This window comes from Geotrypetes seraphini, chromosome 2 (genome assembly GCF_902459505.1).
Source record: "Geotrypetes seraphini chromosome 2, aGeoSer1.1, whole genome shotgun sequence".
In the NCBI taxonomy this organism is placed as follows: Eukaryota; Metazoa; Chordata; class Amphibia; order Gymnophiona; family Dermophiidae; genus Geotrypetes; species Geotrypetes seraphini.
In genome coordinates, this window is record NC_047085.1 from 213,435,543 (window position 1) to 213,450,629 (window position 15,087).

Genomic DNA, 15,087 nt, shown 5'->3' on the forward strand with positions numbered 1-15,087 from the left:
CTGCTCCCACCTGAGGGACACCAGAAAGGGAAGAGCAGAGCAATAATGCCAGGGAAGGTGAGTTACTTGCACCTGCTTCTGACCTGCGGCAGCCATGCAAAATCCTTCCTGAACTGTTTTGGCCATGTCTATCAACCTGTATACACCAACATGTGCCTATGGACAGACAGGATAAAGATTAAAAGCATGTTTTATTGATTTTGGAACATAATCAATATGCTCTGCAGGGCTGGACTCTGTGCAGGAACAATAAGGTTGCTAGCTATTCTTTCTGCAAACTGATATTAAGGTAAGGTACAATTCTTCAGCAGATCAGGATTACATTTTTTTAGTCTACTTTCTAATACTCACTGTACTCATACTCCTACTCCCCACACCAATTTGACATAAAAAGATTTAAAGTGGGCTTGAAAAACCTGAAACCATTTATTCTCCCTCTGAAATGAAACTCACCCTCCCTCCCTAGGTACCTGAAGATGTGGCCTCCAGTTTCTCAAAATAAAACTTACGCAACACTGCTTCAGGTTAACCATAGCATGAAGCCCCCAGGGTAATAGAAAAGTTACAAGACACTTAACTTCCTCTTTTTTTTTTTTTTTAGTCCTCCTCCCTTCCTCCTCTCAAACAACAGTTTTAAAGCAAGCAATAATTCCTGGGTCCCAAAGTGCGCTGACTAGCTAAGAGCCGTAAAGCGATTGCTAATTATGTGTCAATCAAGCGATGGCACCGTTTAGAGAATCGCATCTCCGACAAAGGTAGGGACCGGAAATGTAGGCCAGGGTTTTCAAGGCCTACATTTCCAGTGCATTCCTTTGATGTGAATTGTAACTCCGTAGCTACTACTTCTGCCATTAGCCACACCTACAGTGGCATTAGGCACCTTAAAACACCCACGGAGGTGCAATTCCAGCACCGGTTGGTGCCTTGAAAATCCATTTAAAACGTTGTTTAAATAGAGTTTTTCACTTAAAAACTGGTGCCATTTATAGAATATGGGCCAAAGATCTACAACGTATGAAATGCAACCTGTTGTCAGGGAATGAAAGATCCAGACTTTGGTCTCATGGCTGGGTTCACATGAAAGAACATAAGAACTGCCCTACTGGGACAGACCGAGGTCCATCAAGCCCAGTATCCTGTTTCCAACGGTGGCCAACCCAGGTCCCAAGTACCTAGCTAGCTCCCAAGTAGTAAACAGATTTAATGCTGCTTATCCTAGGAATATGCAGTGGATTTCCCCAAGCCATCTCAATAATGGCCTATGGACTTCTCTTTTAGGAAATTAGCCAAACCTGTTTTAAACCCCGCTAACCTAACTGATTTCACCACATTCTCTGGCAACGAATTCCAGAGTTTAATTATGGGTTGTGTGAAGAAATATTTTCTTTGGTTTTTTTAAATCTACTACTTAGTAGCTTCATCACATGTCCCCTAGTCCTAGTATTTTTGGAAAGAGTGAACAAGCAATTCATATCTACCCTTTACATTTCACTCATTATTTTATAGACCTCTATCATATCACCCCTGAGCCATCTCTTCTCCAAGCTGAAGAGCTCTAGCTACTTTAGCCTTTCCTCTTAAGGAAGTCATCCCATCCCTTTTATCATTTTTGTCGCCCTTCTCTGTACCTTCTCTAATTTCACTATATCTTTTTTGCGATATGGTGACCAGAACTGCACACAGTATTCGAGATGCGGCCGTACCATAGAGCGATAGGATAGTCGCCATTTTCGGCCTCCAAGAGAATAGCAAATATTTTGACTTGGGAGGCCACCATTTGGCAAGTGAAGTTAGGCAGGAAATGAAAAGACAGAGAAGCCTTTGCTCACATCTCTGAGTTTTAAATTATTTCTGACATTGCCAGTTGAACCTTTGCCTCACTTGACTTCTTTCCTCAGTAAGAAACTGTGGAAACCACAAAGGAATGCCTGCTCAAATAGAAACTAAACTAAACTAAAGCTTAACTTTGTATACCGAGTCATCATTCTGAGAAGGCTCGACTCGGTTTACAGCAATTAAATAAACAGATAATGATTTACAAATGATAAATAGAAGATAATGTTATTATTATTATTATTATTATAGCAAAATTTCAAAAGAATTAATTTTCAAAATGTTTGGCAAATAGAATAGTTTGTAAAGATTTACGGAAAAATTGAAACGAACTGGAACTCCTTAAAAAAAAAGGGAGATCATTCCAGAGTTGAGAGAATTTAAAGACCAAAGACTGACTGAAGATCTTGACTCCTTTAATCCCTTTTTTAGAAGGAAGGGAGAGTTTAAATTGTTGGATACCTCTTGCAAAGGAGAATCGGTAAATGTTCCAAAATAAAGGAATAAGAGGATCAAAGATATCATGTAGAATTTTAAAAGAAATACAAGTGCATTTAAATTGAATTCTAAAATAAACCGGGAGCCAATGAAGACTCTGAAGCAAAGGGGTCACATGGTCAAATTTACGTTTTCCAAAGATCAGCTTCGCAGCAGTATTCTGAATTAATTGTAATCTATGAAGACAAATTTTTGTAATGCTGAGGTAGATAGCGTTACAGAAAGTAAAGAAATAAGGAGAATGCATCTAGAAAAAAAAAAAAGTGTATTATTTAAGAACTCTGACAGAGAATCTTGATTGCTATGGTATTTAATTTGGATTTATATCACCTAAAATATAGTGCTACTACTACTACTAATCACTTATATAGCACTGAAAGGCATATGCAGCGCTGTACATTTTGAGATTTATAGACGGTCCCTGCTCAGAAGAGCTTATAATCTAACTTGGACAGACAGACATGACATTTAGGGTTGGGGATGCAGAACCCAAAGTGAGAGGAGTTAGGAGATGAAAGTGCCGACTCTTATTACCACAAATTTCAGACAAAGTATCTAGCAAAATCTCTGGTGTTACCTTGCATATGATCACAAAGGAACCAGATTCTCCACGTCATAACCACAAAGAGAAGAAAACAGTGGGACAGGACTCTTTGTGACATAACAACAAAGAGCGCAACTCCACTTCCTCTACAGACAAACAGAGAAAGTGCAAGGAAATGAAATTTCTGAATCTGTGACTATGCTTCCCAAAACCAAGAGAAGAGAACAAAACCAAGAACTCTCAGCCTGTTGACCTTTAGCAAAGAATGTTTCTCTTCAAAACCTTTCCTAAAACATGCATTTATGTTCATAACTTAGAGGGAATTTGACAACTAGGTGCCCACATTTACATGCCACTTGCGCTCATAAATATACAAAATGCTAGCACTTTCACAAATGTGCACTTATGCGCAATTGTGCATAATGTGAATGCGCTATTCTGTAAGGGAAAGCACAACTAGCACAGCACTTAAATGCATGGGTATTCAAATGAGCAGAGCATGAAAGCAGTAGAAAAGGTACAGAGAAGGCCAAGGGGATGGGATGAATTCCCTATGAGAAAAAGCTTAAGAGGATAAGACTCTTCAGCCTGGAGAAGAAATGGCTCAGGGGAGATCTGATAAGAGGTCTATAAAATACTGAATGGAGTGAAATGAGCAGATGCAAATCACTTGTTTACTCTTTCCAAATATACTAGGACTGGGATGGCCAACCTTGGCCCTTGCCAGGTCGGGATTTCTGGATTTCGCAAATGCATATTCATGGGATCTATTTGCATATAATGGAAGCAGTGCATGCAAATAGATCTCATACAAATTAATTTGGGAAAACCTGACTGGGTTGTGGCGCTCAAGGACCGACGTTGGCAACCCTGTACTAGGACTAGGGAGCATGTAATGAAGGGAAGATTAGGCCCTTACCTTGATAATCATCTTTCTGGTAGAAGAGTACAGGGATCTTGACAAGTGGGTTTGAATCCACATCCGCAAGTTTGTATAGAAGGAGTTAAAGTTTCTACGGCTCTATCGCCAGCTCTGGGCTGCACTCCAGCTCCTCCTCAGTTCGCAACAAAGCACTATAAGAGGAGAAATAAATAGGAGGGATACGGGGATTCTCCCTGACATAGCTTTTTAAATAATGTTGAGAATCAAATCATGGTACAAACCATGTGAGACAAAAGAAAAAAACAAAACAAGGTAGCACTAACCTACCTGACCACAACCAGGACTAACACTGATGGAGATCTCCAAGGTATTCTCCAATGTATCAATTTTTTACTGCATCAAGATTTATAAAGACTAGGGGACACTCAATGAAGTTACAGAGTAATACTTTTAAAACCAATAGGAGGAAATATTTTTTCACTCAGAGAATAGTTAAGCTCTGGAATGCATTGCCAGAGAATGTGTTAAGAGTGGTTAATGTAGCTAGTTTAAAAAAAGGTTTGGACAAGTTCCTGGAGGAAAAGTCCATATACTGCTGTTGATACAGACATGGGAGAAGCCACTTCGTACCCTGGATCGGTGGCATGGAATGCTGCTACCATTTGGGTTTTGCCAGGTACTTGTGACTTGGAGTGGCCTCCGTGAAGACGGGATACTGAGCAAGATGGACCATTGGTCTGACCCAGTAAGAAGTAGGCCTCCATCAAATCCAAAGAGGCTAGAAATTCCCCTGGTGTCACTGTCGCAATGACAGACCGAAAGGTTTCTATGCGGAATCGGGGCACTTTCACTGTCTTCAGATGCAGGATCAGTCTCCAGTTGTCTGAGTTTCTTTTGGCATGACAAAGCATATAGAGTATCTGCCCAAGCCCAATTCTTCTGTTGGTATGTACTCTACAGTCAAGATATCTATTAGCCTGTTTTCTCCGGTTGACCTACCAGGTAGTCCACAAATAAGTCCCTCAGGGGACAAAAGAATTTGTTTTACCTTTACTTCTGAAACCTTTACTTCTTTCATGCTAGAAAGTTCCCTCCTTCCCCTATTAAGGATACCTGAATCCTGCAGTTTGTATGTTCCAGCATGGCTGGATGATTGTTTGCAGCATGATGTGCTGTCCTTGAGGTTTCCATTGAGCAGATTCAGGAAATCCTTTGAAAATGAACCAGTGTCGAGAACCCACTGCTTCTCATTTGATAAAACTTGTGGAGCTGTTTGTAGTGGAGATATAAGCAGTATTTTTTTGAGTGGATATCCAAAATAAGTCAGTTGGGCTCATTGTATAGAGCATTAGATAGCAATTTTTGAAAACCTGTATGCTCGTTTATCTTCTTAAATTTCAAAAATTGAATGCTGTATGTGGTGACTTCTGAATACATGTGGTAATGCACAGATTTTGGAGCTGTATATTGTGGAGGGGAAGGGACTGTATATTATGTATATTGTGTTTTGCCTTAACTTTTCTAGCCTTCCTGACTTTCTTCTTCAGTGTACCCAAATATATTCGGGAATGAATAAATGATTACCCCAGGTGCATTAAACTAGCAACAAATAAATGAAAGTGCAAACACTGGTATAATTAGCACTATAAGCTTTATAACACTACTTAGTGCTCAGAAAACCGTTTGTTGCTTATGAAACCGATGGGTAAACATAATTTAGCCCACTACTGACATGGCTCAAATTCTCAATCATTGCACTACAATTTGTCTGCTAAACCTTTTAATAAATTTCCAACTTTAAATGACTTATATTTAAATAGCTTTGAATCTTCAACTAGTTAAGTAAACAGACTTAGCTTTAAGTGAAGGGGTTCAACGGGTTCTGATGCGTTTTGCCATGCTGCCTCAGAGAACCCGAATCAACACAGGCATAACTCTGCCCTCACCATGTCTGTACCCTCCTCTCCTCACTTAGGTCCTACTCCTTAACAGAGACTTGAACCCTCAGCCTCCTGTTACTAACCCAGCACTCATCCCTTGAGCCAGCCAGGCTTTCTTCTTCAGTGGTCACCCTGCAGTAGCTAGCTACCCTTCTAACTGCACTAGCGCAGCTTCTCTCTCAGGCAGGTGGTGAATTATAGGCTCCCCCTGTGACATGATGCCCAAATCTTGAATGAAAACTTTATGATGCGATTTAATTTTTAGCTACAGGTAAATGTATTAGCTACTACAATTTGGCCACTATATTTAAATGGACATTTACAGTAGTAGAAAAGCCAGAAGAATGCTAGATGCACTTCTTCCTCCGTAAGTGCCTAAAAAGTCCCTCCGCTCCCAGGATGAAATACGCCTCAAAACGCCCCCTGGTTGTGCCCTTCAACTGCAAACTGCCAAATGATGTTTCTACACTCACTTCATACCGACCCACTGGAATCAATTGCTCCCACATATTAGATCCCTTGAACGACTCCTCAACTTTAAGAAAGCAATAAAAACATAGCTGTTCACCTAACCCCCCCCTCTGCCCATGACCGATAGATTACAAAGAAATGTATAGTACTCCCCCGATATTCGCGGGGGTTCTGTTCCAGGAACCCCCACGAATCTTGAAAAAACGCGAATACGGTTTTTCGTGGGGGAGCCTGGAGAGGGCAGCGGGAGAGGCAGGAGAGAGCAGCCGTAGCGCCGTTGAGTGAAGGAAATCACTCGCTGTATGCTCCGGCCGCCTCTTCCTGCACTAAAGTCGGGCCTTACCAATCAGGAGCTGCGTGTCAAAGTGGAAAACTGTTGCAAAGCAAAGCTCGCAGGTTGCAGCAAGCAGCCCAGGAGGGCTCTGCTTGTGTGCTATTATTTCCTTGAAAGAAATCCTCTGCCCTTAGTCTCACACAGAGAAAAAGTCTTCCTGTTCAGCAGTGTGTTCAGCGATCAGATGTGGCTGTAACAAGGTGGTGGTGTCCACTCAAACGGCTTTGCGTTAAAGGCCTACCCTTTCTCTTAGGACTCCATTCTGCACAGTCAGACTCCTGTTATGTGCATACAAACCAAGCCCCTTGCTCACAAAATAAAAAAGGTTACTAAATTTTTACACTGCAGCAAACACTATTCAGCATTATAGAACAGCACAGATATATAATTTCCAACTATGACTGTGTTCTTCTTTTGCAATTCACCCAGAACTGTATTAAAAACAAATAGGCAGTTTTCATCAATTAAAAAAAAGAGAGAAAAAATTGTGTGCGCACAAAGGCTACTTTACTATGGTTCTATATAATATTTTTCAGACAAAGAAAAGTACAAAAATGTATAAACCAACATAGCAAAGGGGGTAGGATTTTTTTTTTTTTTTTTTTACAAATTAAAGGCATTTTATTGAAGTCACTCAACCTCTGTAGGATTTAGATTTCACTGTGCTTTCTAATAAGAAGGTTAGAACACGTATTAGGTAAGCATAGTTAAAGGTTTGAAACAAATAAATTGCTTTGCAAGTGACTAAGGGCTCCTTTCACTAAGGTGCGTTAGGCCTTAACGTGCAGAATAGCACGCGTTAAATTGCTGCGCGCGCTATACCTTAACGCCAGCTTTGAGCTGGCGTTATTCTAGAAGCGTACCGTGCGGTTTAGTGCGCGGTAATTTCGTGCGTGCGATAAAAATGCTAGCGCACCTTAGTAAAAGGAGCCCTAAGGGGAAGAAGTTATCGATGCAGCTACCATTAAGACGTGTTATTTTACTGTTAACGTGCGTTATTAGTAATTAGGTCTCATCAAGCCTAAAACGGGACCAATGCTAAAGCAAAACGAGTTAGTGATACAATAAGGGTAGCCCATGTTGATACATTCCCCCCTAAATGGCAAATGTTTACAGAAGAGCAACATAAAGGGCTGATGATACATAAAGGGCTCCTTTTACTAAGCCCCGTTCGGGCTTTAACGCGCGGAATAGCGCACGCTAAATTGCCCCGTGCGCTAGACCTTAACGCCAGCATTGAGCTGGCGTTAGTTCTAGCCACACAGCGCGGGTTTAGCACGCATTAAAATGCTGCGTGCACTAAAAACGCTAACGCAGCTTAGTAAAAGGAGCCCAAAATGTGCGTACGGGGGTGGGGGGGTCAGGGGAATGGTGACTGCTCCCCTCTTACCTCAAGCATAGGACGAGCACTGTCATGGATTGAAAGAATGTGTGTGATCTTATTCTTGCGCAGTTCTTCTATATCTCTAGCATCTGGAAGGACAAAAAGACAAAAAAAAACCTAAATAATTAAAAAAAACCCACAAAACATATGCCAGAAAATTCAACAACAAGAAGCACCCTGTGTGCAAAATCTTAAACAAACAGGAGGGTTCATCTGGGCTTTTTACACACATGTTGAGAAACATGACCACTCATATTTTTTTGAAACTTTGTGAACTGAAAGAACAACCGGAAAAAATATATGCTTCCAAAACTGATCAAACACCTTTTGCAGACAAAAAATAAATCCTAAACAAATGCTGCCACTTGCGGTACTATATAAAGCATACTGCAGAAAAACATTTGGTAAACAATATAAATTATTTTATGTTGCCCTTTTCACGTTCTACAGTTCATTGCTGCAGTCCTCCGAAATAAGAATAATTGAAAGCATTGTGCTGCCATTAATTTATTACTAAAGCACTCTCAGACATACACAGCACTGTACAGACACATAAAAGAAGACAGTCCTTGCCCCACAGAGAACAAGACAAGACTAGGAGAAAGTATTATAAAGTAGTGGTCAAATGTTAAATCAACCTCATAAGGGTAAACTTTGGATTAATCAGAAAGGGCCACAGAACCTTTATGATTTTAATTTCTTATTTTTTATTTATATAGCACCAACTGCATCAAAGTGGTTTACAACCAAATTACTATTTTTATTTTTCTTTATTTATGATTTTAATAATTGACAACAATTACAAGTCAATAAAAGAAAACATACACTGTAAATTGAAATTAAATCAAATTTCCAAGCAGCTAAAGAATATCAAAATATACAACGCATTATTAGTCCACAAATTTGGAGACGAAGCTGATGAAAAAGACTGAAATAAGTCATCAAGGCGATTAGTAACCAAATTACAATGAATATGAAAGAATACCCTTAATCAGAAAATCAACATATAGATCGGACCATTCCAAGTTCTGTATCCAGACCTAAGAAATGAGAGAAGATGCACCTCTTTAGAATCCAGTGCCGTGCGTGTCGCTCTCTTTCCGTTGCTGCTAACTAAACATTTGCTGCACTATGAGCGTCGGGAGCAGAATTCAGCGCGGTTCCCGGCGCTAAAAACTGCTATCGCGGTTTAATAAAAGGGGGCCTAAATGCTTAACATGCAGGATACATGTTCTGAAGTATAGCAGAACATAATAATGGTCTTCTCTCAAGCCCTGCTAGAACACTTCAGCCCCAAGAATTATGCTCTTCTCCCAACAGATGGGACAGAGCCAAACTGCTTGCCTTCCCTATTTATGGTGTCTTGATCACGGACATTTGGACCAATTATTAAGCTAAGTCTGAGTTTATTACCTGCTGGAGTTGGCTGGGGGGTTTTCTTAGCGGGACTCCCGCTTGTTACAGCACCTGTGTGATTTATAAACTATTTATATCACCGTTTAAGTTATTCACTTCATTAGTTATTTTGAGCACACGTGAGGTGTCCAGTGATGGTGTACCATCTATGTTAAGCGCTGAGGACACCCCGTTTCACACATTTGAGAACTTATTTGACTCAAGCTGCTTTTTGGTGTTAAGTACCTATTGCAGTTACCATTTTGGGGATTGTCGTGTTGGATGCAGCAGGGAAGTCAATCAGTATTCCAGGTCACACCGCTTTTTATTTTTTTTCCTTTTCTATCCATTCCTACAAATATTCTAGCTCATCTTTTACTTTTCTGCAACAGCCTGCTGGTCCCCCAAACCACTGTTATGAACCTGCTTGTTTATCTGAATATGGTGCTTAATATGTAATCCAAACTTCTTGCTGACCCTCTGAAATCTGCTACTCCCACGGCCTTATTCTCAGAAAATTCAGGATCACTTTATTTGATATTCCACCTGTATAGTGAAAATCTAAGCAGTATACAGGAGTTTAAAATTAAATAGGAAGGTGGGAAGGCAGACAATGACAAACATGCCAGTTGAACACACATGAAATACAGAGCAGGAAAAGAAACGGATATACAGCATAGCACAGAGGTCTCAAAGTCCCTCCTTGAGGGCCGCAATCCAGTCGGGTTTTCAGGATTTCCCCAATGAATATGCATGAGATATATGTGCATGCACTGCTTTCATTGGGGGAAATCCTGAAAACCCGACTGGATTGTGGCCCTCAAGGAGGGACTTTGAGATCCTTGGCATAGCACAAGTGGAATAAAAAATAGAGGATGGAGGTCACAAAAGGGAGGGGAAGTCTCTACTTATTGTTCAGTGACAATGAACTAGACAAGTTGAGAACACATGTCACAATCAAAGAATTAAAGGACCCAATCTCAAACGTTGAATTCCCGATCCTCAGAGACAACACACTGGGGTCAAAGCAATCATTTCCCCAATGATTAACATGTCGCTTCGTCACAGGATCCACTAATACTTTAAATACTTATAAATATTTTAAATTCATGGGATTAATTCCCTTTAGTATAAGTCATTTCAGAAATGGTTTTATAAATACCAAAGTTTTCAAATAACAGTTGTACTTAGCTTTGTTTGTGGTCAGTTTTGGGATAGCTCTATATCAAAGAATTAGACATAGGGCACCTTTTGAAAGGCTTTTTGAACAGTAGTTTATCTTAAACTGCAATTTAACTGAAAATAAAGTGTGAGGCTAATCCAGAGCAGCCACACTAAAGGAGGAAGTTCTTTAATGGAGTGGCCCATAAAAGATCTCAAACTACCACGACCCCATCACTGGCTCCCGATCAACCAACGCTGCACATTCAAGGCCCTGGTAATAGCACATAAAAGAATCTATGCCACCACCCCAGCCTACATAGGATCCAAGCTAATCCTGTACACCCCCACCCGCCTCCTTCACTCTGAAACGGAGAAACACCTATGCATCCCCCCAGGAAGGTCCCTCCTGTCAGAAACCGCCCGCAAGTGCTCCTACAGCCACTTCATCCCCCATCTCTGGAACCAACTCCCCCCCGCAAATCAGACTACAGAACTCCTTGATGACCTTCCGGAAAGCGGAAAAGACCCTCCTCTTCAGCTGAAATCCCAACTGCAATCATCCCTTGATCCCCTTATATACCCCCTTCGCCATTCCTGACCTGTATTTAAGTTGCTGTATAGTCTTTGTACTGTCCAAATGTATTCCACTGTGAATGTTTGCTTGTAACCCATTCTGTCCGGGAGGACAGGATAGAAATCAAATTAAATAAATAAATAAATTATAGTGCCAAGGTGGCTGGAAGAAGAGCTGATCAGATGATGCTACTGCCTAGAGCAGAGAATCCTTGCAGAGCACAAGAGACAAGAAGTCTAGCCAGAAATGTGGGAAGACCAATTATGGAATCTGATAAGAGAGAACAAGTATTTTTAAAGGAATCTCATAAGCTATGGGGAGCCAATATTTGGTCAGAAAAGATCAGAAAGTAATTTATCGACCATATTCTGGATAAACTGTAATCTGTGTATTTGGGATTTTGGTAGACCGATGAGAAGGGAATGACAATAATCCAGACTGGAAATGACTAATTAGTATGTTTGTGATGTAATGATGTTGAATTATTTTGAATTAGGTATGTAAATGCTGTGATCTGCTTAGGTTTATTTATTTATTTAAAAATTTATATACCGCATAATAACTATGCAATTTACAAAATTACATGCATACATATTTAAGAAATGCTAAACATGTTTCAACAAGACAAACACAAGAAGACATTAACTAACGGTTATAAGCGGAATGCAAATTTTTTAAAATAAATAAATAAGGTTAGGAGTGACATGCAGATGGAGAGGTGCTCTAACAGTGAGCATATAGAGAATATCTGTCAGGGTGAAGAAACGAGAGAAGGCAATATGTGAGCTATGAATACAGAAAAGCCCACTGTCAAAAGTGGCCCCCATAATCTTGATGGAACTTTTGTCTGGAAGATGCCTTTAATTGTGAAAAAGGGAAAAGTGGTGCAGGATGATTGGTGGGAGAAGATCATGGCCTCACATATGTAGTTGTTGTCAAGGAACCAGTCTGCTATTTGGTCTAATTTACTGGCATGTGTTGCTGCAATTGATGTAGAATGACTATCACTGGAGGAAAGAGGATATCTGCACATTACGTATTCACAGATTTGCTTACTCATGCAAAACAAAGTGGAACCCATTTTCGCTTATTCATGGGCATGCAGTATGTGTTCCCATGAGGATGAAGTATCGTTGCACCAAGAGACTGTTCTTATAAACAAAACAGTATATCAAACACTTTAATAAAATGCAGAATATAATAAGCAAACTGTTCTTTACAAGAAAGGTACACAAAAGGATTTGGGGCCAGTTTCAGCACTGTATAGTGGCTGAAACCAAAATTTCATCGGCCTCAAGACAGTAACCCAACTGCTGCCACAGCCCTACATGGCTCCTACCAATAGACCTTAAACACTGTGTGCCGCGAGAGATAGATCATTTATGCGTCTGTCTCTGCTGGCACTGGCGCCTTTCATCCTCTCTGCCCTCCTCCCCCCCAGCATACTGGAATTTTAGGGTTACCCGTGTGACGTCATTAGTCAACGTCTACGCATGCTCAAAGGCCTTCTAGATGCAGCCCCGAGTTTATTATGCTACGGCTAAAAAAAAGTACGCGAGACACTGGTTTAGGGCAACGCTGTTGTGAGTCCCTGTTCCATTTAGCCACCAGAGCTCCTGCTATACTGCCTTCTGCTGCTTATAAGAGCAGCTATTTTAGGTACCGTATTTTTCGATCCATAACATGCACTTTTTTCCCAAAAAAAGTGGGTGGAAAAAAGGGGGCGTCCTAAGAAGCAAATACCCAACTCCCAACCCCCCCTCACCGGTTAACTTATTTAGATCCTCCGGCGGTCCTGCCCTTCCCTATGGCTAAGCTAAGCAGCGTCAGATCGGCCCAAAAGGCAGGCGTGAGCTTTTCGCACGCTGCCTTGTCCTGCACCGCTCCGTGAATGGCTGCAGTCAGTTCTCGTGCCTGCCTTTTTGGCGATCTGATGCTGCTTAGCTCAGCTGGAAGGAAGGGCAGGACTGCTGGACCAACTAAAATAAGGTACAGGGGAGTTCGGGGGGGGGGGCCCTACCTACCATCCTGCTTGTCTCGAGGTGGAGAGCCCTGCCTGCCTGTCACTAGGCCTGCCTGCCTTGTGCCCTGTCCCGGCCTACCACTAGACCACCAGAGGGGGGACAGGGTGCAGAGCCTGGCAAGGAGTGTAGGGTTTCTTAGTGTTACACTGTTGTTGTTTTGTTGGGGGGAGATTATTTGGATGAATAAGAAGTTTAGCTTGGTGATTTGGGGGGCTTGGGCAAAGTATAAATGACTGACATATCTGTACGTCAAGATAGTAATAAGGTGGTGCAGAGCAGGGAGAATTTGGTTCAGAATGTTTTTTTTCTTGTTTTCCTCCTTTAAATCTAGGGTGTGTCTTATGGTTAGGTGCATCTTATGGAGCGAAAAATACGGTATATGCTGGGGCCCTTCGACTATTCAACCTGATTGTCTGCTTCTTCTCTTTGTTTTTTATTCATTTTATCATCTACAGACAGCTAGCCATTTAGAAAAAATGATCTAAAATATTGCTCTCACTACCGGTAATCCCAAGAGGGAAGGAAAAACAACCTACCAGGTCACTGCCCAGATTATAAACTCTACCCTCAGCCCTAGTTCCACAGCAAAGCAGACTACAAAAGGGGCCTCTTGTACTAGAACCTATTACTTTTCTTCCTTACTGCATTAAATAAAGCAATACTGATCAGAGCCTTCCCACTGCTCCAATATATTCAGGGAAAGTGAGCAGTATCGATTTGTTTTGTTTCCTACTGCTGGTAGAAGAGTACAACCCATTCGTCTAGACCAGTGGTCTCAAACTCAAACCCTTTGTGGGGCTACATTTTGGATTTGTAGGTACTTGGAGGGCCGCAGAAAAAATAGTTAATGTCTTATTAAAGAAATGACAATTTTGTATGAGGTAAAACTCTTTATAGTTTATAAATCTTTCCTTTGACAGTTAAAGGAAAGATTTATAAACTATAAAGAGTTTTACCTCATGCAAAATTGTCATTTCTTTAATAAGACATTAACTATTTTTTCTGCAGCCCTCACATTTAAAGTTTAATATTGTTCCTTTCTAAAAACTGACACATTTCAATCACTATATTGAAAATAAAATCATTTTCCCTACCTTTGTTGGCTGGTGACTTTATTTTTCTGTGCTTTTAACTATGTTTCCAGGGCCTTCCTGTCCTTTGTCTGTTTTTCTCTCCGTCTTCACTTTCTGCCTTGCATCCATCTTTGGCATTAACTTAATGTTCAATTTTTCTGCTTTCTTTTCAAAATCTACGTTTCCATGTCTTACCTTCCCTTCCTATCTCTCTCTTCTTCGGTCCCTATTTCCATAGTCTGACATCTCTTTCCTTCCTTCCTTCCTTTCCCCTGGTCTGGCATCTGTCTCCTTACCTCCCCCCATGCCCTGGCATCTCTCCCTTCCCCTCCATGGTTTGAAACCGCTGGTCTAGACTGGCCTGGAGAGGTTGAGGAAACATGAAGACGTGGAGGGGCATAATCAAAAAGAACGTCTAAGTCCGTTTTCGTCCAAGTCGCAAGTCATCCAAAGTAAAAAATAGCTTAGGACACATTTTTGAAAAATATGTCGATTTTTTTCCGTTTCGAAAATCGTCTAACTATATGTCCTGCTAATCTGATCGTCCAAGATGCTAAATCATCCATCTTTATACCACATTTTTGTCCAAGTCAAAAACGCCTAGAACAAGCCCTGTTGGACGTGGGAGGGGTCTGCTGGGTGATCACTGGGGTAGTGTGTGGGGGTCTATATTATGTGTTTGCAGTGCTTATCTGGTCACTTTAGGTGCATTTTTGTGACTTAGACCATGTTTTAAATGGTCTAAGTCACAACGTCCAAGTTCCGTCGATCCTGTGCGGTATAACGTTCGGTTGCCTGCCGTCGTCCCGCCCAAATCCCGCCCTCGACACTCCTCCTGTAATGCCCCGTTTAACTATGGTCGTTCAGCAGCACTATGAAGGCCTAGGTCGTTTAGAAATACGTCCAAAACCCATTTTTATTATCGGCACTTGAGCGTATTTTGACAATGTTCGTCCAAGTGCTGATTCGG

At 41.1% G+C, this 15,087-nt stretch overlaps 2 protein-coding genes across 5 annotated transcripts in view; one reads left to right on the forward strand and one right to left on the reverse strand.

The window, feature by feature from the left end:
• Positions 1–15,087, forward strand: part of NQO2 (N-ribosyldihydronicotinamide:quinone reductase 2) — a 243,462-nt gene that overhangs the window by 139,673 nt on the left and 88,702 nt on the right. The gene's annotated exons all lie outside the window — the stretch shown is intronic.
• Positions 1–15,087, reverse strand: part of DUSP22 (dual specificity phosphatase 22) — a 96,713-nt gene that overhangs the window by 70,564 nt on the left and 11,062 nt on the right. For all 4 annotated transcript variants that reach the window (XM_033934900.1, XM_033934899.1, XM_033934896.1 and 1 more), the window contains one exon: positions 7,894–7,976. In XM_033934900.1, coding sequence (XP_033790791.1) covers positions 7,894–7,976 — 83 coding nt within the window. The remainder of the gene's footprint in view (positions 1–7,893; positions 7,977–15,087) is intronic.